The following is a 24,690-nucleotide window of genomic DNA, read 5'->3' as shown; positions in this document are numbered from 1 at the left end:
TCCAACTCTTTTCTGACCCTGTGGACCCTCTGTCAGGCTCCTCTGTTCATGGGACTTCCTGGGCAAGTATACTGGAGTGGGTTGCCATTTCCTCCTCCAGTCTCTTCCCTTTACCTGAAAAGTTTTAGAAGTTTGGGTTTTGTTGCATTTTTTAATAAAAAAATTTTTAAGAGCATAATTACAGATGATTTGACATTTTTATGCCTTTTTTTATATGTTTTAGATTAAATCTTTTTTATTGGGAAGAGGTCAAGAGGCTATAGGTACTGACAGAGAAATATGAGTGGAGGATACCCAAGGCCACCACCTAGGGTGAATCAACCAGGAGGAGAATCAGCCAAAAAGGCAAATTCTGGTTCTAAGTTACAGCGGGGTCTGTGAAAGGGGCCAGACCAGGGGTCTGACTTAGAAACGGAGCATGGTGGAGTCTGGTAGGGGTAGAGGTGCATGGGCCAGTTGGTGGATTTTCGCGGAGAGACCAAAGTGCTGAGCTAAGGACGGATTGGCACCTTTTGTAGCCCCAGGAGAAATGGCTAAGATGCCAGGCAAATCGGAGGATTCCAGTGCTTAGCAATGCAGGCCCTGGAGTCAGAATGTCCACGTTCACATCCTGGCTTCTCCACCAGCCACTCGCTTGACCAAGTCACTGTGACTCCTGGCGTCATGTCCCTGTCGTTCGCCTGACAGTGGTCCCTCTCTCCCAGGGCTGAGTGAGTTTACACCTGCAGGTGCCAGCTTGCATGGTGCCTGGCACATCGTGAATGCTCAGTGAGTACTAGAGTACTCGCTATACAACTAGTTACACAGCTTCTTTTTTCTTGGAGATGTGGGCAGGAGCCTGGCTCATTTGCCTCTGATCCTGAGAGAAGGCTTGTATTTCGAATCACCTGAAACACAGCAGCAAGCAGGCAGGAACCACTTCCATCCAGAAAGGAGGGTGCTGAGCTGGAGAAGGAGGAGTGAGGTGGGGTGGGTGACCTCCTTAGAGGCCAGGTGGGTAGATGGTCACCCTCCGCACCTGGCAGTCATCTGAACTGTGGCTGGGGGTGAATCTTCTAAGGGGAAATGCTACTTTTAATCACAAGTAAGCTGTGAAGAGTCCCTGTGAAATATTGAATTCCAGTTAATTGCACGTTCCTGTAACTGATCCTGTTTCCTGTTTGGTCACGGTCTCTCCAGCGAGTATTTTATCACCATGGCCTCCCTGTCAGCTCTTATGGGCGCTTTTCCCAAAGAGGAATCCAAACATAATCCTTCTCTCCTCTAAAGCTACCCTTTCTCCCTTTCCTGTTCCAGATCCTCATTTCCTGAACAATAAAGAAATGTCAGATGTCACCTTTCTGGTAGAAGGAAGACCATTTTATGCTCACAAAGTGCTGTTATTTACAGCATCTCCAAGGTATGTATCATCAGCTTTGAAAGCACTGAATTATAAGGGTGGTTATTACTATTCTCTAAAATTCAGTTTGGGTGGTATCATCACTGAACGGGCAGATTTTCTTCTCAAAATCAAGGTTCCAAGACTATAGGGCATTTGTATACCTTGTTCAGGCAGCATGATTCACAAAGACAAAAGGAAGAAGCCACCCAGGAGTCCATCCATGGAGAACTGGATTTTAAAATGTAGTATATACATACCTTGGGCTTCCCAGGTAGCGCTAGTGGTAAAGAACCTGCCTGCCAATGCAGGAGACATAAGAGATGCAGGTTCAATCCCTGGGTGGGGAAGATCCCCTGGAGGAGGGCATGGCAACCAACTCCAGTATCCTTGCCTGGAGAATCCCATGGACAGAGGAGCCTGGCGGGCTACAGTCCGTGGGTCGCAAAGAGTCAGACACGACTGAAGCAACAGCACACACGCTCATATACATACATTATTCAGCCTTGAAAGGGAAGCCAGTTCTGACACATGCTGCAGTATGAATGGGGACCTTATATGCAGTGAAATACGCCTGTCATAAAAAGACATTATACTACATGATTCCTTTTATATGAACCATCAATAATCAAGTTCATGAACGTGAAAGCGGCTCAGTTATGTCCGACTCTTTTCTCCAAGCCAGACTACTGGAGTGGGTAGCCGTTCCCTTCTCCAAGGGATCTTCCCAATCCAAGGATCGAACATAGGTCTTCTGCATTGCAGGCGGATTCTTTACCAGCTGAGCTACCAGGGAAGGTCAAGTTCATAGAGACAGTAAATAGTAGGCTGGGAACTGGGGCTAGGGGAGGGGGAGTAGGAGTTGTTTTTTGAGGACAGGGTAAGTCTTGGAGATCAATCACACAATGATGTGAATATACTCCATGTAAATATTAGTAAACACACGAAACTGGTTAAGACAGTAAATTTTATGTTATGTGTTTTTTAACCACAATTTGGAAGAATACGGGGCAGTCTCTAGCATAATCAGCAGTCTTTGTGTGGCTTAGACAAGATACTGTTCCTCTGGGCAGATGGAGCACATACTGAGCACAGAGCTTCATGAGTGGAGAATGGATTGGATTGTAGCTTCCTCAGCCAGGTGTCCTCACACAACCTGAAAACTCACACTGCAGCCTTGCAATGCCTGCTGTCCAAATATCAGGGAACTTCGGCATAAGGCACTCAAAATACACAGGTCCTGAATCTTACTTTTCCTGAACCCTGGAGTTGACAACAATAAAACATCATCCCTGCAAACTCCAGGAGATAGTGAAGGACAGGGAAGAAAAATACACCATCCTTTGCATGGTTCTGTTGTGACATCATGGGAGAGCTATATCAATACTCTGTGTGTGTGTGTGTGTGTGTGTGTGTGTGTGTGTATGTGTTCAGTTGCTCAGTTGTGTCTGACTCTTTGCGACCCCATGAACTATAGCTTGTACCAATGATAACTTCTTAGTTTTAAGAAGGTACCATGACTATGTCGGATGATAACATCGGGGCGAACTGGGTGAAGGGCGTACTGGAACTTTCTGTACTATGTTTGCAACTCTTCTATAAATCGGAAATTATTTCAAATTTAAAGTTTAATTTATAAAAAGAGATATGTCTTAGCTTATTTCTAAATGTATTGAGTATGGGAGACTTGCCTGGTGGTTCAGTTGCTAGAATCCCCTGCACTGCAGGGGACGAGGGTTCAATCCCTAGTTGGGGCACTAAGATCGCACATGCTATGGGGCAACGAGCTCACACTGCAGCCACTGGGCATAAGCGCCACTATGAGAGAGTTTATGTGCCATACTGAAAGATCCCACATGCTGCAACTAAGACCCTCTGCAGCCAAATAAGTAAATAAATGGAGTATCAATGTGATCCACTGACTGGGTCTCTACCCACGAGGAACCTAGTTTAGCCAGTGGCAGGAAAATGCATCTAAGCTCTCAACAGAAGGTCATTCATTTAGGGAGATGGGTAATTAACAGATGTTGATGCCTATGACGTTAAATGCCCACCATGCATCAGGGCCAGCCTGGCTCAGACTCTGAGGATGCAGCAGAGGCAAGAGTCAGCAGCAGTCCCTCCCCTCTTGGAACAAAGGTTGTGTGGGAGGAGGAAGGAGTGAGTTGGAGAGCTCCATGGGCACCTGAGGAGCTTGAAATTTGAGGCAGGAAGGACTCCAGGAAGGAGGCAGCCTTTGTGATGGGCCTGCAAGGTGGAAGGGGTTTTTTGTTTCTTACTTTATTTATTCTTTTGGCCTCATGGGAGGAATCCAGGTTACCCAACTAGGGATCAAACCTGGGTCCCCTGCAGTGGAAGCTTTGAGTCCTAACCACTGGACCACCAGCTGGAATTCCCTGGACAGCATTTTAAAAGGCATTTGTTCTTTTCAAATCACCTGCTTGAGAAGTAATTTAACAGTTCTAGACCCACTCCGGTGTTCTTGCCTGGAGAATCCCAGGGATGGGAAGCCTGGTGGGCTGCCATCTATGGGGTCGCACAGAGTCGGACACGACTAAAGCGACGTAGCAGCAGCAGCAGTAGCAGCAGACACTGTTTTGTTTTTGTTTTTTTAATTTAATTTTATTTTTTAACTTTACAATATTGTACTGGTTTTGCCATATATCAAAATGAATCCACCACAGGTATACATGTGTTCCCCATCCTGAACCCTGCTCCCTCCTCCCTCCCCATACCATCCCTCTGGGTAGTCCCAGTGCACCAGCCCCAAGCATCCAATATCGTGCATCAAACTGCTTTTAACTTTAGCATTTTAACTTCAAATTTGATTATGGTATCATATCAGGGGACATCATATTAGACAATCTATGGATATGTCATCGTGTTTCCGAGTTGGGGGGATATATTACATGTTTCTATCATCAGAGAGCTGAGTCTTGCAAGCTGTGGATGTCTCTGTGAGTCTTCTTATCTCCCTTTTTATGTTCTTGCTCAGGTTCAAAGCCCTCCTCTCCAGCAAACCAACGAACGATAGCACCTGCATAGAGATCGGCTACGTGAAGTACCCCATCTTCCAGGTGAGCCCCTGCTGTGACCCGGGAGTCTGCCTGTGGGCGCGGGGCGCCAGTGGGTCCCTCCAAGCCTCCACCTGTGGATCATCCCCTGAACTGTCTTCAGCTCCCGCACTTCTGGCCCTTGTCTTCACACTGCCCCTCCCCCTTACCATCCATGCAAGCCCACAGCGTTAATTGAGCACCTGCTCTGTGCCCAACACTGTGCTGGGGCCTGGAGACACAAGGATAAAGGACATTCTCCTCCTGGGGCCTCACAATCCAGAATGGATAACTGAGTAATTAGTCAGTTACAATGTAAAGTTGGAGTGCTCGTCAGAGAACCAATGTGCTGGGACAACTCAGAGCAGGGAGACTGGGGAAGGCCCCTGATGGGGCGCCTGCTGGAATAGTGCAGGCTGAAGAGAACCTGGTGAACTGCGGGCAGGCCTGGGGCTTAAGAAAGGGAGTTAGACGGACTTCATTGGTGGTCTAGTGGCTAAGACTGAGTTTCCAATGCAGAGGGCCTGGTTTCAATCCCTGGTTAGGGAACTAGATCCCACATAATACAACGAAGAGTTTACACGCTGTGACTAAAAAAATCTCACATGCCACAACTAAAGATCCCGCATGCTGAAATGAAGATTGAAGATCCCACATGCTGCAACTAAGATCCAGTGCAGCCAAATACATAAATTTAAAAGGGGGGTGGGGCCAGTTAGAACACTGCAGGCAGGGAACAGGAGGTATGAAGTCCCCAAAGATGATTGAGCCCAGTGTGATCAGGAACCAGTGGACTTTAGGGAATCCAGTGTCATGTTAATATTAATAGGCTAATTAATAGTTAATGTCAATAGGTTAATAGTTAATATTAATAGGTTCAGGTTAATAGGTCTGAACCTAATGTGAATAGCAAGGAAGGCTTGTCAGAGGCCAGATGACATGGCCATATCTCTGTTTGATTGATGGTGATACCGTTTGGTTTATCAGGCACCTTTGAGGGGAGCACAGCAACATTCTTCCTTTTCCTACATCCTTCATGTCTGGTTTTGGTATCGGGTGATGGTGGCTTCATAGAAGATATTTGGGAGTGGTCCTTCCTCTTCAGTCTTTTGGAAGAGTTTGAGAAGGGCCAGTGTATGTTCTTCTTTGTGTGTTCAGTAGAATACACCTGTGAAGCCATATGCTCCTGGATTTCGTGCCTGATTCATAAATCCAGCCCCTCAGTGACATCTCACAGCTAATAGAAATTCACACCCCTAGCTAGCCTCACAGCCCTATTTCTGGGGTTCTGCATCTCATCAGGGGTGTGAAGGCTGGTGGGCTGCTTACATCATCGAGGAGCCTGCAGGGGAGACTGTGGCCCCTCCCTGCTGTCCTCCTATAGCCAGGGCTAGTAGGCCAATGTGGGTGACCTGGGGATGGAGTTTATAGCATTCTGATCATGACCTGATTCCTCCAGTTCAGTTTCAGAAGGAAAGCCCTGGGAAGAAGTGGGGAAGACACAGCCTGGCCCTCAGGAGACTCACATTCCAGGAGGGTTGAGGAGACCACGCAGAGATAAGCAGGTGTCAGGGCTGGCTAGGGTCTCGGGGCAGAGGTCCTGGTCTGGGCTGTGAAGGACAGAGCTGCATTTCAGGATCTAAATGCTACACCCCTGGGTTTAAACAGCAGCACCCCCCTGTTTAAAATCATTATCCTTCATGTGACCTTGAAAAAACTACCCAGCCTTTCTGAGCCTCAGTTTCCTTATCTGGTGAATAGGAGGGAAAGGATATTCCAGAGGGAGAAAGAGCACAAACAAAGGCACAAAAGTGGGAAGTCCTGGTGTGTGTTAGAGGGAAAGTGATTATAGTCCATTCGGCTGTGTCTTAAGGTAGACTGGACACTGAAAAGATACATTGGAACCACATCAGATCAGATCAGATCAATCGCTCAGTCATGTCCAACTGTTTGCAACCCCATGAATCGCAGCACGCCAGGCCTCCCTGTCCATCACCAACTCCCGGAGTTCACAGAGACTCACGTCCATCGAGTCAGTGATGCCATCCAGCCATCTCATCCTCTGGCGTCCCCTTCTCCTCTTGCCCCCAGTCGCTCCCAGCATCAGAGTCTTTTCCAATGAGTCAACTCTTCTCATGAGGTGGTCAAAGTACTGGAGTTTCAGCCTTAGCATCATTCCTTCCAAAGAAATCCCAGGGCTGATCTCCTTCAGAATGGACTGGTTGGATCTCCTTGCAGTCCAAGGGACTCTCAAGAGTCTTCTCCAGCACCACAGTTCAACATAGTAGATGCCAAATGCCAGTGGCCAGATGATGGTTCTTCCCTCCATTTACTAACCTTGGTCCCCCAGATCCTGTAATTCAGAGTGCTACCAGGAAGCCACCATGCCCTCACAGTAAGCCCTAAAGCCCGTTCAGGTGCCTATATTTCCACCATTAGAGATGCATTCCTTTGGTTATGTTGACACTTCAAAATAAAGAATCCTTATAGAATAAGCATGGGCAAGACATTCTCTTCTCTGAACCTCATTTTCCCCATTTTTAACTCCAACTATGAATGAGGCACTGGCCTTTGCTTGCATGTAGTTATCTGAATAAATCTTGCTACTTTTAGAGGTAGGGAAACAGGTCCAGAGACCTTGGTGCCAGTCAATGACAGAGCCATTATTTGAACCCAGTCTGGTCTTTGTTGTTGCTATTCAGTCACTAAGTCGTGTCCAACTCTGTGACCCCATGGACGGCAGCACGGCAGGCTTCCCTGTCCTTCACTATCTCCCAGAGTTTGCTAAAGCTCATGTTCATTGAGTCGGTGATGCCATCCAACTATCTCATTCTCTATTGCTCCCTTCTCCTCCTGCTCTCAATCTTTCCTAGCATCAGGGTCTTTTCCAGTGAGTTCGCTCTTCACATCAGGTGGCCAAAGTATTGGAGCTTCAGCTTCAGAATCAATCCTTCTGAAAAAGATTAAGGATTGATTTCCTTTAGGATTGACTGGTTTGATTTCCTTGCAATCCAAGGGACTCTCCTTCTCCAGCACCACAGTTTGAACACAAAGAGAAACAAAATAATAATAGAAGCTCTGTTTCTTGTGCAGCAGCTATGTGCAGGGCTCCAAACCAGCAGTGCCCAGGCTCAGCTGTGCAGTGGAATCATTTGAGGAGCTTTGACGATTCCCAGTGTCCAGGCTGTCATTCAGAATCTGGGCTGCAGCTCAGGCATCAGCATTTTTAAGTCTCCACCCTCTGCCATCATCCAAAGTCATGTACAGCCAAGGTGGAGAACCAGTGCTCTAAGTTACAGTGTTTCTCAAATTTTAGGAAGCATCAGAATCTCCAGGATAAGCAGTGGGGGTGAAGAGAGTTGCCGTTAAGCCACAAAACTTGCTAAAATGAAGATTCCTGGGCCCCACCCCCAGAGTTCCTGATTCTATAGGCCTGGGATGGGGCCTGAAAATTCATATTTCTTATGAGAACATAGGTGATGCTGATGCTGCTGGTCCAGGGACCCACTCTGAGAACCATGCCCCGTGTCATCTAATTCAGTTCAGGCCTCCCAGCTCCCTCTCCAGGTGGCTCTTCTCCCCCTGAACAAACAGGTAGAGGAAGTGGCCAAGCTGAACTTCAGACTCAGGCCTGGCTGACTTCCAGACCTGATCTCTTAACTGTCTCCCTGCTATGGGGCCTTGGGTCCTCCCTTAAAATCACCCAGCCCCAAGGAAAGGCCCATTAGTGTTTGGAGCATGAGCCCAATGCTGAAAACCATGCACCCCCCTCCCCAGCTCTCCAAGTACTCGTGGAAGGGCACTTATGCCATCAAGCCTAGGACTAATTGGAGGGGTTCTTGTCATCAGAACCTGACTTGTGGTAGGCACTCAATAAATGTTTGCTGTGGGGGGCTAGTTGAATGAGAGACCTACACAGGAAGGCACGGCCCCAGAGGAATCGAACGCCTGTATTTACTTTTGGCTAGGGAAAGCTTCCCAGCCACGTTAGCCTTGAGTTACTGTAATTGGCAGAGAAGATTGAGCAGACCCCGGGGAATTCTCCACGTGCCTGCCCCTTCCCCATAAAAGAAGAAAAGCCTCATTCGTGGCTCAAAATAGGCCAAGTCAGGCTGAATCTGACCCAGAAGGAGGCTCCCAGGGGCCAGCTCACTTCCCTTCCATGCTGAACAGAAGAATTTTAGTAAATGAGATGGCTTTGAGTTTCCTCCTGCAAGACTGTTTAACATCACAAGGGGCAAGAGCCCCTTGCAACTGAGGCTGCAGCCGGGAGCAGGGCCTCCACCAGGCTGTGGACGCCATTTACATCCTGCTTCATGCAGGTTGGCAGCTGCCAAGAAAAACAACTCCATAAACGGACCCTTTGGCCTAATCAGGGTCCGTTTCACCCCCTTGCAGAAAAGGCTCGTGCTGGCTGAGTCTGAAGGTGCCACAGCACAGCCCAATTTAATTCCATTAGCCCCATGGTTAATGGGGCTCCATGCCTGCTCCTGAAAGCAACATTACCAGTCAACAACGCAACCTTGAGGAAATGAGATAGCATGCTGGAGAAGTGTTTTGTAACTGGAGAGACCCTGTTTTCAGGACAGTTATTATTATGGCTCTTACCATCACTATTATTGATTTGGCCTTTATAAAAGAGAGGTCCTTGGGGAATAAGTGGTTGGGAGCAGGAGACCAAACCAGTCAATCCTAAAGGAAATCAACCCTGAATACTCACTGGAAGGACTGCTACTCAAGCTGAAGCTCCAATACTTTGGCCACCTGATGCAAACAGCCGACTCATTGGAAAAGACCCTGATGCTGGGAAAGATAGAGGGCAGGAGAAGAAGGGGGCAACAGAGGATGAGATGGTTGGATGACATCAATGGACATGAGTTTGAGCAAACTGCGGAAGATAGTGAAAGTCAGGGAAGCCTGGCGTGCTTCAGTCCATGGGCTTGCAAAGAGTCGGACACAACTTAGTGACTGAACAACAACAGTTGAGATTAGAAGGAGAGGAGGGAGGAGTGGCAGGTGAGATCTTAAAAAGTAAATTGATCCAAAGCAACAGCATTCATTTCAGCAACAGTGAAAAAGTGGAAACAACCCACTTGTCCATCAATTGATGGATGGATACACAAACTGTAGTACATCCCTACAACGGGATGTTGTTGGGCAGTGAAGAAGTGAAGGAGTGTGATACAAGTGACCTTGAAAATACCACACCAAGTGAACAAAACTAGATGCAAAAGAGCACATGTTGTACAATGTCATGTATATGAAATGTCCAGAACAGGCAAATCATAGTAGATGTCATGACTGACCCAAGGAGGAAATGGGAGAGACTGCTAACAGGCACGAGGTTTCTCCAGAGGGGAGTTGAAAATGTTCTAAAATTAGAACACAGGGAAGTGGTGGGACTTCCCTGGCGGTCCAGTGGTTAAGACCACACTGCCACTGCGGGGGGCACAGATTGGATCCCTGGTATGGGAACTAAGATTCTGCATGCCAAGTGATGTGGCCAAAATAAAGTAAAATTAGCTTATGGTGGTGGTTGTACATTTTGAATACACTGAAAACCACTGAACTGGGTGCTTTGGTTTTTGCTGCACTGGGTCTTCACTGCTGCGCACAGGCTTTTCTAGCTGAGACGAGCAGGGGCCACTTCATAGTGTGGTGCGCCGGCTTCTCGTTGCAGGGGCTCCTCTCGTTGCAGGGCACAGGGTCTAGGCATGTGGACTTCAGTAGCTGCATCACATGGGCTCATAGTTGGGGCTCACAGGCTTAGTGGCTCCAGGACATGTAGAATCTTCCTGGACCAGGGATCAAACCCGTGTCCCCTGCATTGGCAGGCGGGTTTTTAACCACTGTACCACCAGAAAAGTCCGAACTCTGTACTTTAAATCAAAACATTTTTAGATTCCACATATCGGTGATATCATATGGTCTTTTTCTTTCTGATGTACTTTACTTAGAATGATGATCTCTAGGTCTATCCATGTTGCTGCAAATGGCATCATTTCAGTCTTTTTTTATGACTAATATTCCATTGTGTGTATATATATATGTATTCGTAGATAGATATAGATACACACACATCTCCTTTATCCATTCATCTGTCAATGGACATTTAGGTTGTTTTCATGTCTTAGCCATTGTAAATAGTGCTGCTGTGAGCATTGGGGTGCATGTATCGTTTCAAATTACAGTTTTGTCTGGATACATGCCCAGGATTTGGGATTGCTGGATCATGTAGCAAGACTATTTTGGGGTGTTTTTTTTAAGGAGCCTCCACACTCTTTTCCTCAGTGGCTGCACCCATTTACATTTCTACCAGCAGTGCGGTAGCAGTCCCTTTTCTCCACACCCTTTCCAGCATTTATTATTTGTAGATTTTTTAATAATGGCCATTCTGGCCTGTGTGAGGTACAACTTTGTTATAGTTTTGATTTGCATTTATCTAATAATTGGCCATGCTGAGCATCTTTTCATATGCCTATTGACCATGCGTATGTTTTCTTTGAAGAAATGTTGATTTAGGTCATCTGCCCGGTTTTTGGTTGGGTTATTTGTTTTTTGTCGTTGAATTACATTAGAAGCGATTACTTTAAACCCACTTGCAAAAAGTAGATTGAGATCAGTCACAAACGATGTTGAATGACCTGAGAAAGAAAATGGAAGGTCATTCATACTAGAAAAAGATTTTTCATCCTCAGAAAAAATTAAAAAGCTAACATTTACTGAGTTCTTGCCATGTATCTGCCAGGTCCCTATTAGGCCTGTTACATGTATTAACTCATTTAATTTTCATCACAACCCCATGAGGTGGGTGATATTATCCCCACTTTACAGATGATGAAACTGAGGCATAGAGGGCTTAACGTAATTCAGGTCTCACAGCTTTTAAGTGGCAGAGCCAAGTCAGAAACCGAAGCAGTTCAACTCCAGGACCTTGCTCTTAACCACTGTCCTGAATTGGTCACTGACCGTCAGAGCCGGCAGGGACCACAGAGGGCAACCCAGTCCAGTCACCTCATTGTACAGACGTCCAGGGAGGGGATGTAAACAGTCTACAGGTCTTTCCAGCACAGCGGCTTAGGGTCAGGCGGCTAAAGTCAGCGTGTCACCTAGGCAGGCAGAAAACAGAATGTGGAGGCTGTGGCCAGTGGGGCGGGCACACAGCACCTAAGGTTTTAACACTAGCTTCATGGGAGGTGGTGACGGCAATACTGTCGCAGCCTTGGGCTTCATTCTACCCAAGAGACACCACTTTCCCAAGCTCTGGGACTTTACACACCATCCAGTCACGTGTATGAAGCCTGGCTTGGACAGTTCACACCATCAATAAAACACTGAGACCCTGGGCCCTTAATGACTTCATCTTGGCCCTTATCCAGCTATAATAAGGAGAAGGTGGTCTTGTGGTGGCCCAGAGTCACCCTCTGAAGCTGAAACCAGAGGTTTGGGGTCAAACCGGGTCATGTTCCCAGGAGAACTGCGGCTGGTTCAGGGTCTTTAAGTCATGCCACGTGTGCTGCAGTTCTGGGCAGCTCAGTGGGGTTGGGAGTGAAAAGACAACCCATGATTGTCACCCATAGATGGGGGAAACTGTTCTGGGGAGCAGAGTTTAGAATTTCTTAATTTGGCCCTGAGGGCGAACCACAGGGCAACAGATTACAGCATGGTGTAAGAAAACATATCTGGCCTATAAAACTTGTGAATGGAACTTCTTCCTGAAAGGCAGCAATCCAGGGGGCATGGCCACCCCTGTGAAGGGATGCCACGCAGGGACTCAGAGCCACTCTGAGGCTTCAACTGGGTGGCTGTAAGATGACCATGTCTATGTGCCATGGGCTCTTTACTCACCGTGTTCTGTCTTCCAGCTGGTTATGCAGTATCTCTACTACGGTGGCCCAGAGTCGCTTCTCATTAAAAACAACGAGATAATGGAGGTGAGGAGCCTGCTGTGGTCCTGAGTGGGTGGCTTACATGGGTGGTGTCTGGGGGCAGCCTGTGTCTGGTTTTCATTTGGATGCAGGCTTGGGGGTCCTGCCTGCCTCCCTTAGATCTCTCAAGGACTTCTCCCTAGAGCCCCTCCCTGGAAGGCTGGGGTGCTGGATGCGCTAGTCCGATCTCTTTCAATAGCAGCTGAGTGAAGCCTAATTTTATCTGGCCCTGGGGGTGGAGGAAAGGAAATTTACTGAAGAGTCTGAGGCTACCTCTAGTTCCAGGCACAGCTGGGGCTCAAATAGCATCATCAGAAACTATCCTTGACAATTTCTCCCTTGTCATTTGTAGGAAAAACATTTCATCTGAAAGCTTTCCTCAAATCTCAGCGTGTCCATTGAGGCAGAAGCTAAGAGGCAATTACAAGCTCTCCCGGCTTCACTCAGCAGTTCCCTGGCTCTCCCCATCTCCTGTCCACCTCTCATAACTCTGTGTTCTCCCCTTCCTTGCTCCTCAGGCCTTGTTTCTGCTCCCATCTGTCCAAAGCCAAGATTTCCCCTGCTCCTTCCTAGGAGTGGGACTCTTGTGTCAAAGGTGGTAGCTTTAAGTGAGTGGAAGTCGCTCATGTCCAACTCTTTGCGACCCCATGAACTATACAGTCCATGGAATTTTCCAGGCCAGAGTACTGGAGTGGGTAGCCGTTCCCTTCTCCAAGGGATCTTCCCAACCCAGGGATTGAACCCAGGTCTCCTGCATTGCGGGCGGATTCTTTACCAGCTGAGCCACCAGGGTAGCTTTAAACCGGAAGCTAAAATCACTCTACTAGTCCTGAGAGAAAGAGCCAGGACCCCATTCAGGTGCCGGAAGTCTGGGGTGCCTGATGAGAGATGTTAAAACATGAGGAGTCGTTCAAGAAGTGACCCCTCATGGTGGTTCACACGTGGACTCTGTGCCAGACTGGCTTCAAATCCAGGCTCTGCCCCTTCTGTGATCTTGGACCAGTAATTTAACCTCTCTCATCCTCAGCTTTCATACTTACAGAATGGGGACGACAATATCTACCCCACTGGGTTTTGAGATCTTAAGAGTTTCTGTTTGTAAGATGCTTACCACAGTGCCTGGCGTGTGTCACAGGCCCTGTGTGTTCACTGTGGAGCCCTTTATCCCTTTGTTCTTATTCTGTGAAACCTTCCGTGGTCACTCCCCCACCCCCCAAAGTTCCTCTCTTGTCCCTCTGGACCACTCCTCTGACAAATCACAGCCTCAGAACTTAGACTGCACTCTGAAGACTCAGACTCTTTAATAAACCTTTAAAAAAGCTATTTTCAAATTAAAATAATGAACATACATTTCAATCATGTAAATAATACAGAAGAGCTTTGTAATACTTAAAAAGCCCCTCATCCAGCCATCTCCCTTCCATCCCTCAGTCTTTTCCCCAAAGGCAATCCCTTTGAATTCTTGCTTCAGTCCTTTTCTTGCCCTTCCTCTGTTCAGCATCTTCCAAGGCCAGGTACCATGCTCAGGGCTGGGATACAACTGTGATGCAGAGGGGCAGAGATCCCTGCCCTCCCGGTCTCTGGGGAAGGTGATGGGCATGACATCATGTCTGGTGTGAGAAGGGCTGTGAAGAAGACTAAGACAGGTTAAGGGAGACAGACAGTGATGGAGTGAGGAGACCTGAGGTGATATCTGTGTTGAGACCTGAATGAACGGAGGAAGTGAGTCACCTCGATATCCATCCTGCTAACTAAGAGCATTCAGGCTTCCCAGGTGGCTCAGTGGTGAAGAATCTGCCTGCCGATGCAGGAGGTACAAGAAACACAGACTGAATCCCTGAGTCAGGAGGATCCCCTAGAAGAGGAAATGGTAACTGGGTCCAGTATTCTTGCCTAGAAAATTCCATGGACAGAGGAGCCTGGTGGGCTACAGTCCATGGGGTCACAAAGAGTCTGACGCAACTGAGCATACACACAAATAAAAACGTTGACCCTTATTTCTGGACGTAACAATTTTAAGCATCTTTGATTGACTTCCTGCTTCAATAGATGCAAATCTCATTCACTTCGACCCCACACCTCCCCTCTGCCATCTGCCCCCACGGTCGAGTTCTGTTGCCGGGTCCTAGGCCACCTGTGTAACCTTTGTGCCTTAAAGTGATGTATCGGCGCTTTATTCTCAGTGCCTGCACCTTGGGTTCCACTGTAGGAGATGAAGGGTTTTCTCACCACAGTCTTTGCTTTCCTTCCACCTCCCAACCTCTAACAGGTTCTTTTTATGCTTTTTAGCTCCTGTCTGCTGCTAAATTTTTCCAGCTGGAGGCTTTGCAGCGACACTGTGAGATTATCTGTGCAAAAAGCATCAATACTGACAACTGTGTGGATATTTACAACCATGCCAAGGTAATCAATCCCATTCTCATTGTCCAAGCATGCCCCATGCACTTTTGTGGGAGAGGCTTTGTCTGCAGATGCTCTGAGTCTGGGCAGAGGGTGGATGCTGGGTCTGTGCATTCAGGCCGAGCTGACCTCATTCTTCCTAAGGTCTGCTTCCTGCTCTAGGAGAGATGTCTTTCCCTTCTTCTGCCCCTCCAGAATACAGTGGAAGCAGAAAGCCAGAAGTTTTAAAAGCATAATCATCCTCAAACTCCAGCATGAATCACATTGCAGGCTCTGCTTCAGCAGGCCCAGGCTGGGCCCTGGTTCTGCATTTCTAACAAGCTCTCAGGTGAAGCCTCTGCACCTGGTCTAGGCCACAGGCCACACACTTAAGCAGCCAGGTTCTGGAACAGTGGTTCTCCAAGTGGTCTCCAATCCGGCAGCACCAGCATCATCTGGGAGCTTGTCAGAAATGCACATTAGAGGCCCCACTCAGACCTACTGAGACAGAAACTGGGGGGTGAGGCCTGGTCGTGTGCAGCTTTGCAAGCCCTCCAGGTGATTCTGGGGTTGTTCATGGGGGAGAACCATTATTCTGGAACTGAGGTTCCCAACACTAGCTGCATTGAAGAATCAGCTGGGCACTCACTTAAAATCCCCATGCCTGGGACCTCTCACAGACCAATTCATCAGTCTCTGGGGGTGGAACCTGGGAAAAAGATATTTTTTTCATAACTTCCTAGGTGACTCTCAGATGTGCCAAGGTTGAGAACAGGTTGTCAATGCTAAAGAAGTCCAAGGAGTCCTCCTAGCCAGGTGGACCCAACCCCTGGAGAGACATTTGGAATCTCTGTTTGGCCTTTCACCCCAGATCTCTGCTGGGGAGTCCAGGAATCTATATTTTAAGCAGGCTCCTAGGGCGACAGTTGTGATTTCAGCCCTAAGACCAATCCTCACTCCAGTTTTTGGAGTAAAATCAGTGAACCACCAATTTCATCCAATCCATTTCACAAGTGGAGGTTAAAATCATGTGGCCAGGTACCACTTCATTTTGGTTCATGTGCTCAGGACAGGGGGATTAGCATCTGCTAGAAAGAAACAATGAGATGAATTAGGAGTTCATTTAAAACAAAGCATGCCTCTTTGATAGAACTGGAGCTCAGCACATATGCCTCCCACATCCACAGTCTGTAGAGGAACCACTGATGTGAATAACAGTTATTCCGCTTGTTGTTAAAAAAAAAAAACAAGTCATGGTTGAGATATTATTTTGTCTTAAGTCAACATTCTCTAAGCCCTTTTCATGTGCAGCCCCTGTGCTTAGAGCCTTGTTGCATTACCTTTTTTAATGCTCACCACAATCCTTTCATTAGCCCATGTTATAACAAGGAAGCAGAGGCTCAGAGAGGTGAAGTAACTTGCTTAAGGTCACATGACTGTGACTGAGATTTTTTTTCCACTGTGGTAAAATATATGCAATGTGAAACTTAGCGTTTACCATGAAACTTACCATAAGTGTCTACCTCAGTGGCATTAAGTACATTCACATTGTTGTACAACCATCATCACTATCCATCTCCAGGACTTTTCATCTTCCTAAACTGAAACTCTATACCCATTAAATACAAGCTCCCCATTCCCCCCTCCTCCATGGCCCCTGGCAGCCATCATCCTACCCTCTGTCTCTATGAGTTCTACTGCTCTGGGTATCTCATATAAGTGGAATCATACAGTATTTGTTTGGCTTATTTTTGTGGCTGGCTTCTTTCATTTAGCACAATGTCTTTAAGGTTCATCCATGATGTAGCATGTGTCAGAATTTAATTTCTTTTTAAGGCTGAATATATTCCATTGTATGTATATACCATACAACGTGCATTCATCCTTGTACACTTGGGTTGCTTCCACCTCTTAGCTACTGTGAATAATGCTGCTGTGAACAGGGGTGTGCAAATATCCATTACAGTCTCTGCTTTCGGTTCTTTGTGTGTATATGCCTAGAAGGGTAAACCTCACTTCAAAGCGCGGTTTCTTCCTTGTGTTTACAGTCTGCCCTAATACATGTTTGAAATATTTGTGATAATTCTTGATACTCAGAAGATTTTCTGATTGGTCATTAGTAAATCAAAAGATACAGGGAGGCTACTTGCTCCCCACCAGCAGTGGGTGTTTTGGTTAAATGAGGCTTTTACCAAAACCTGGTTTCTTGGGACACAACAAAAAAAATTTTATCTTAAACTGGTTACTTTGCAGAAAAAGCATCCAGAGAAAACTCTGTACCCAGGAAGAGGGCCTGATTAGTTTCACCTTCCTCTGCCCCGTCCCCTGGCCATGGACACCCAAATTGCCCTGTGAACCCCACATCCACAGTGGCTTTGCCGTGGCCTGTCTCCTTGGGAATGCAGCAAGGCCTGCACGCCACAGTCCCATTTTAATCACTTCAGCCTCCTTGGCAGGCAGCTTCTGTAGCTCTCTTGCTATTTAATAATGCAGCCAACGCAACGTGAGCCCAGACTGGGAATACGTTTGTGCTACAGGCTCACAGCACCTATGGCAAAGAACTGCCTCTTTCATGTATGTGCCTCTGCAGCCAGAGCTTGGCCTTTTGCAGACGCCAGCCTCTGCCTACCCTTTCAGCCTCATTCTGGGACATTTCCAAAGTCAACACCTGCCCTTCATGATACTTGCATGGAGGCCAGGGCGGTGCCAGCCCCCACCCCGTGCCCCTCTATGCGCTGCTTGCCCGGCGCTGTGGACCCTGCAGCATTAACAGTCACCTGCCCTGTGGATTCTGTTACTGGCAGGTTGTGCTGCAGACTGAGGCTGGTTTGGTAAAAGAGCCAGAAAAGAAAGAAACCAACACTTGGTTTGGAACCCTCAGAAATGCAGGCATTCAGGTACTAACAACCATGTTTCAAGTATCAGCAAGTTCTTGGCAGCATTACTTCTGTTGTGCACAGAACCATTGGCGACATCTGTGGAGTTTTATCGAGAGGAGAAGTCCAGCCCATAAATGCATGGCTTCATCATCTTTGTTTTCCTAGCAAAGCTGTCCCAAACTATTCAGTCATGAAGAAGAGGCTCTGGAGCCTCTGATGGCTCTTGCAGGGTGTCTTTCAGCTTGAGAAAAAGAACAAGCCTGTTCATCAAATTGAATCTAAGCTAAGGCAGTAAACTCAATGGGGCACTGTGATGAGAACATGGGTTAGGAAACCAAGGGATTCGTCCCCTAGTATTTATTGAGTGCCCACTATGTACCAGGAATTGTATACATATTTGAATGTGTGTATTCAGATGTGTAATACACATCTGGTAAGACATGGTCTCTGCACTTGAAAAAATTTTTGTCTAGGACAGGGGTCAGCAAAATTCTTCTGTGATGATCCAGGTAAATATATTCACAGAGGCCATGTGGTCACTTTGATCCTCCTCAGCTGTGCCTTTGTAGCGCAAAAGCAGCCAGAGACAATATACAAATGAATGGGTGTGGCTGTGTCCTAATAAAACTTTATTTATAAAACCAGGTAGTGGGCCACATTTGGCACCGAGGCCTGTAGTTTGTCAACTGTTGGTCTAGATGGTGAGAGTTCCAGTCCCAGTTCTGTCTGTAATTAGATATGTAAAAGTAGGCAAGCATATGATGTATAGTCACCATTCAGTAAATATCACCATGTATAAACTTAGATCAGATCAGATCAGTTGCTCAGTAGTGTCCGACTCTTTGTGACCCCATGAATCGCAGCACGCCAGGCCTCCCTGTCCATCACCAACTCCCAGACTTCACCCAGACTCATGTCTATTGAGTCAGTGATGCCATCCAGCCATCTCATCCTCTGTCGTCCCCTTCTCCTCTTGCCCCCCATCCCTCCCAGCATCAGAGTCTTTTCCAATGAGTCAACTCTTCACATGAAAGTACTTATTCTCTAATTACACTAGCTTACAATAAAAAACTCTCCTATACAAAGCAAGTGGCTAGGAGTGGTAAGAGAAGGGGACTCTCTGTGTCCCCAGAATCAGAGATAGGCAACTCTGAGCCTCAGTTTCCCCACATGTACAATGAGGCCTTTTCTCTGTAACTCAAAAAACTGGATTCATCTTGAAAGAATTAAAACATTCCTAAATGGCAACCCACTCCAGTATTCTTGCCTGGAGAATCCCAGGGACAGAGGAGCCTGGTGGGCTGCCGTCTATGGGGTCGCACAGAATCGGACACAACTAAAGCGACTTAGCAGCAGCAGCAGAAAGAACTCTTCCAGCTCCAGGATACTATGCATCTGTGTAACATTTGGGTAATAACAAACCTACTCACTTGATAAACCTCAATAAGCTCCCTAAGCCTCTCACAGAATAAGCTGGTATGTCCATGTCTTAAATACTCAGAGCATGGTACTCACTAGTCCAAGCCCCCTCATTTTGTGGTTTGGGAAACTGAGGCCCAGAGAAGTGATTTGACCTGCCCAAAGTTGCATATGATTTTTATGAAGACAGGTCATTGGCTCACTGAATTATCACATGGGGTCAGTGAGTTCAAGGTTACAGGCTTGGTCCTACTATGGGCCAGTTAGCTGAACTAGGTTCTGTAGATACAGCCAATTCCCCTTATCCTAACCTAGCCACCTACTTTGTCCACGTGGGTCCCTGGATATAAATGAGTGAGATGAGAGTAATAATTACAAATAGTGTACATTTAGCATGACAGCTAATATTGAGTGAGTGCTGATGCTGACTGCAAACAGCCACTGTTCTGAATGTGCCATGTATCACCTCACCTAAGGCCAGCAACAGCTTATTAGGTTGGTATTATTATTTGCTCCCATTTTAGAGATAGAAATACTGGGACACAGAGGTTCAATAACTCGCTCAGCAGCAGATGGCTGGAACGGCACAGTCTGGAATAAATTCCAGAGCCCCCCTCCCTCAGCGCCCTTGCTATCCTGCCTTCCCTAAGTGTGCAGATGACAGAGTCCTGCCATCAGTTACGTTCCACTCAGTACCCCCAACAGGTCCATGATGCGAGGACATAATTTCCAGTTTGAAAATAAGGAACCTAAAGCCAAAGGCCAAATAAAGCACCTTTGGTCACAAATTCAGAAGAATGGGGGAGCCCTGATTTGAATCCAAGTCTCCCACTCATTCATCCATTGCCCTGTTGGCACTGCCTCATTATCATTCCACCATCCCCAGCGAGCAGCTGGAAATGCATCTGTGGCTTAATAGACAGAATATCAGGGAGTTCAGAACAATGAATTCCACATTCAGATAATTTAGATAATTCAGCATCTAAATAAAGCAGCAGGATATCATCTCAGGGAGCACATAACTAACTTCTGAGCATGCAGCTCATTGCAAGAGAGAGACTTGCAAGCTTTGAAAACCAAAGAAAAGGCCTGAAGACAGCCAGCCAGCCCTCATACCCACATTTGTTTCTTCATCTCAAACGTGAAGTCCTCTAGCAAGCACGTTTCCAAGATTTAATGGTATCAGGCTAGAGGCAGTGCATCCTAATGGTTAAACACACAGCCTTCAAGACTTGAGTTACAGGGTTCACCTCCTGGTTCTGCCTTTGACATGTTGTCTGAATTTTTGTCAGCTACTCTCTTGTCTCAGTTTCCTCATCTATAAGTCAGAGGTGGTAACAGTACCTGCCTCAAGGAAATTTGAAGATTAAATGAGATGATGCACATAAAGTGTCTAAGCATGATGCTCTCAATACATGTTTGCTGCTGGTATTGTAACTCTGAGAGTGAACTGCTCATTCACACATTCAGCAAATCCGTACAGTGTCTACTGTCTGCCAAGTCTTCTGCTTGGGGTTGTAACGTGAGGCAGGTTGATGTCAGCCCTGCTGTATTGGTTTAGTCTGTCAGGAACTATGTCTCTCCATCAGTTTCTCAGCGTTAGCACTATTGATAATGTGAGCTACATAATTGTCTGCCGAGGGGTCTGTCCTCTGCATGGTGAGATATTTAGCAGCTTCTATGGGGGCTTCCCAGGTGGTGCTAGTGGAAAAGAACCTGCCCGCCAATACAGGAGATGTAAGAGATGCGAGTTTGATCCCTGGGTCAGAAAGATCCCCTGGAGGAGGGCATGGCAACCCACTCCAGTATTCTTGCCTGGAGAATCCCATGGACAGGGAGCCTGGAGGGGTACGGCCCATAGGGTTGCAGAGAATCAGACACAACTGAAGCAACTTAGCATGCATGCATCATGTAAAGAGATTAGAACTGTGTCTGCAGGCAGGGAGAGGGCTTGAAGAAGCACAGACAGACACTTCAAGCCAGCTCCAAACTGGCACCTCTCACACAGCTACATCCTCTTAGCCAGAGCAACTCACAAGGCCAAGGCGTGGAGAAATGAACTCAGCCCTCCAATGGGAGGAGCTACAAGGTCATGTCCACTGGGGTGAATACAATAAAGAACGCAGAATCAGGGCCAATGTCGCAGTCAAGCTACCTTAATAGGTATTCACCAGAATATAGATGAAAACAGGTGCTTTCAGAAACATAACCATCTCGTGCTTCCTCTCCACTCTCCACAGTTTCTTGGAGTCACAGAGCTCTCAGCATATTGCGAAGGCTACTTTCTCAAAAACATGATGGTCCTTATTGAAAATGAAGCCTTCAAGCAGCTCCTATATGACAAAAATGGCGAGGGCACGGGCCAGGATGTGCTGCAGGACTTACAGAGGACGTTGGCCATCAGGATTCAGTCAATCCACTTGTCATCTTCCAAAGGTTCTGTTGTATGAGACGTCCGGTCCAGGGAATGTTCCCCGGGGACTTGCCAGTTCTGCTGCTGCGTTGGCTTCACACGAACCTACAAATCTCACCTGGCGTCTGTTTTTGGCTGAGCCAAGGAGCTGCCTCTACTGCCTCAGCTGCTCTTGACAAAGCAAATGCAGCTCCCATGAGCTCGTGTTGAGAAACAAAGGACATGTCACTGGCCCACAGATCCGAGTGCACCCAGATCCAGAAGTAGAAGGCCAGGGGTCAGCCACGCCGGCCTCATCTGAAAGCCCCCCTGTGGCAGTTGGACACCCCTTGCCAAGGGCCTCTGTCCAGTGGGTGGACTGAGGACTAAAGGTCATTCAGGTTCCAGGCTGACAGTTGGAGAACTTCACCGTACTGACCCTGAATAGCATTATATTTATTACACATTAAGGACCTTAGTAGCTGCAGTTCCATAAGAGTCAACATGATAGCAAATTGGTGAGACTGTTACCAATAATGAAGACAAATTTTTAGGGGTGGGAACTTTTTAAAATGTTCATATAAAAAACCCCCAAACAGGGCAGCCTTGTAGTTTAAAATATATTTCTAAAAGCTTAACAGTTCATTTTCAACTTAATTGTGTTTAGGGATCTGTGTTTTGAGATTTCTTTTCTTTTTTGAAGAAAAAAACAGTAAGTAGCAGGTCTGTACTGTATAAACATGCATCTGACAAGATATTGCTGATATTCTACACAAGGTGAAATAATAACCTTGCCTTAGTGATCATGGTTACACAAAAGAGCTGCACTGCCAATAATTATCTCTAACTCAATAGTTGAAAAAAAACCTGCATGCTGATTGTGGTTTCGGGGTGAGAATAAAATCCCCCCACATTAAAAATTCACACATGCATTTGCATGGCCCGAACCTGTAAACTGTTATGTTTGTGCTTCATTTTTGCCAAGGTATAAAAATGTCCCATCACTTCTTGCTAAAAGTCCATTTGGTGAAACTAACATATCCATTCCCTTCCATAGTTATGAATGTCCCTGAGATGCTGTTGCAGAAATGTGTTCATAGATGATGCTGCATAGGGGATGGGGGGCGGGGCACGTTGGAGAATTTACTATTAATCCCAGAGTTCTCTCTGTATTCTCAGAAGATGTTAATAGTTTGTTACTAGCCAGAGAATATGACTATGTTAGATTATTTTTAAAGATGAAAGATGTATGATAGGATGGATTCTCTCTGTATTCCGAGAGTGTACAGTATAGGGTTATCTATAATGAAAGTTTATATCGACAGGGTTCCGTTTGCTCTGCCATATATTATAAGCAGAAGAGATTAGTGAAGTGCCACAATATTCCAAACAATCTCTGAGTTGCTGCCTTTTCTTTCTTGTCCTTTCATTTGAAACCTAGATAATATGCGGTTAAAAACTAGGAGAATGACTCTTACCCTTTGGGATGGCAAAGTTTTGTTGATAAACATATTTCCTAGCATGCCTTTGGGAACTTGTGCACAGACCCCAGAGTCTAAAGGAGCTGCTGTTCAAACGTTGTACTAGCCCCCTGAGCTGTTGTTCAGAGGACCAAGGTCAAGTCCTGTTTCTTGGGTATGACCCATGGCGTACAGGGGCCACGTCCGTCTACAGTATTGGCTCTTCTCTGACGCTGATACAAGGCTTCTCTTCCACTTGGTCATTTGCAAACCTCCCCAGCCCCTACCATCCAATGAGGAAGGGGGAAAAAACAAACTGTCTACAGAGGAATCCAAGTTACAGATACACAGCATGTCCTGAGTCTTCGCTGTCTCTCACCTCCTCCTGTCCTCAGAGATGCTGCCTGGATGTTTCCTTAACTGCGCCTGACTTCCCTATGAATGTCTGATGCTAGCTCAGGGCCTTTGGGCATTGATTATGTACAGTGGCAACTCCTGATGGGCTTCTGTTATAGTTTGGTGTGCTTTCTCTGTCATTAAAAGAAATGATTTTCCCAAGCCGCGCATTGTTTTTATGGTACCTGTGAACTCGTACCCAGCTGTAGCCTAAGAAAGTCACTCAGTTAAGAAATCAGAAAAGATGACCCCGCAGGAAAAAAGTCAAGGGAAATGAAGGCGCTATCTAGAAGGCACAAGATAGGTGCTCGTGTCACTGAGCACCTTCCGCTCTGCCAACTAGAACTTGGCAATGGCACCCACTCCAGTACTCTTGCCTGGAAAATCCCATGGACAGAGGAGCCTGGTGGGCTGCAGTCCATGGAGTCGCGAAGAGTCAGACACGACTGAGCGACTTCACTTTCACTTTTCACTTTCATGCATTGGAGAAGGAAATGGCAATCCACTCCAGTGTTCTTGCCTGGAGAATCCCAGGGATGGGGGAGCCTGGTGGGCTGCCCTCTATGGGATCGCACAGAGTCGGACATGACTGAAGTGACTTAGCAACCAAGCTCTAGCCCCCTGGGACTGCAGACACCTCTGGGTGCTACCCTTGGATTTCCTTCCCGTCAGGCAGAGGACATATAGGTGCCACTTGGAAGTACTTTTGCCTCCTGCAGTGAATACATCCACAGAGAGTGGAGTTCTGAGTGTCACTTGCGTGCCTTGATCAAGATTTGGGAGGGGAGGGGTGGGAAGTGGAGAAAAACAGGTTGTCTCAACCTGGCAAGCCCCACCCCAAGGGCCAGCATGAAATGATGTTTATGGATGGGGGTAGCATTCTGGGATTGGGGTGAGGGTCATGGAGGGTCAAAGTTCACCCTTGGGAGGTCAAACCAAGTCTCCAGCTGATCCCCTCTGGCTCCTGACCCAGCCCAGGTCTGGTGGAGAAGAGGACCCCTGCTGTACACACTGAGACCTCTGGGGAGCCAGGGAGAGGCCCAGGCAGTCCCATGGAGCCTGGGACAGTGAGGCCCAGTACACAGCAGATGTCACAAACACCTCTGGCAAGGGCTGGTCACCCCTGCTTAGCACTCGGCGTCTGTTTCTTCTTTAGGAAGCAACCCAAGCAACTGAGTGCCAGGGACCAGAATTCTGAGTCAGGCCAGGAGAACAGAAGTTCAGTTTAACTGTGCATCACCCTCTGTGTAGCATCAGTGTGAAGAAGGCATTTAATGTGCTCCTTTTGGAAGCTAAAGTGTCTGCAGCATTTGCCTTTCACTTGTCCGACAGGGGGCTTTTTCACTCAGTTCTTAGCCACTGTACAAGGGCCCCTTAGTATCTGGGGGAGGCAGGGGAGCCTCCCC

General features: G+C 47.0%; 1 protein-coding gene across 3 annotated transcripts in view; it reads left to right on the top strand.

The window, feature by feature from the left end:
- The window catches only part of BTBD11 (BTB domain containing 11), a 326,170-nt gene extending 302,724 nt beyond the window's left edge, over positions 1-23,446 (top strand). For all 3 annotated transcript variants that reach the window (XM_044941391.1, XM_006069563.3, XM_044941392.1), the window contains 5 exons: positions 1,297-1,399; positions 4,374-4,455; positions 12,297-12,365; positions 14,649-14,762; positions 21,277-23,446. In XM_044941391.1, coding sequence (XP_044797326.1) covers positions 1,297-1,399; positions 4,374-4,455; positions 12,297-12,365; positions 14,649-14,762; positions 21,277-21,486 — 578 coding nt within the window. In that variant the 3' untranslated portion in view covers positions 21,487-23,446. The remainder of the gene's footprint in view (positions 1-1,296; positions 1,400-4,373; positions 4,456-12,296; positions 12,366-14,648; positions 14,763-21,276) is intronic.
- The last annotated feature ends 1,244 nt before the right edge of the window (positions 23,447-24,690 follow it).

This window comes from Bubalus bubalis, chromosome 4 (genome assembly GCF_019923935.1).
Source record: "Bubalus bubalis isolate 160015118507 breed Murrah chromosome 4, NDDB_SH_1, whole genome shotgun sequence".
In the NCBI taxonomy this organism is placed as follows: Eukaryota; Metazoa; Chordata; class Mammalia; order Artiodactyla; family Bovidae; genus Bubalus; species Bubalus bubalis.
Note: the sequence above shows the minus strand (reverse complement) of the source record. Positions and strands in the feature narration are given on the sequence as shown.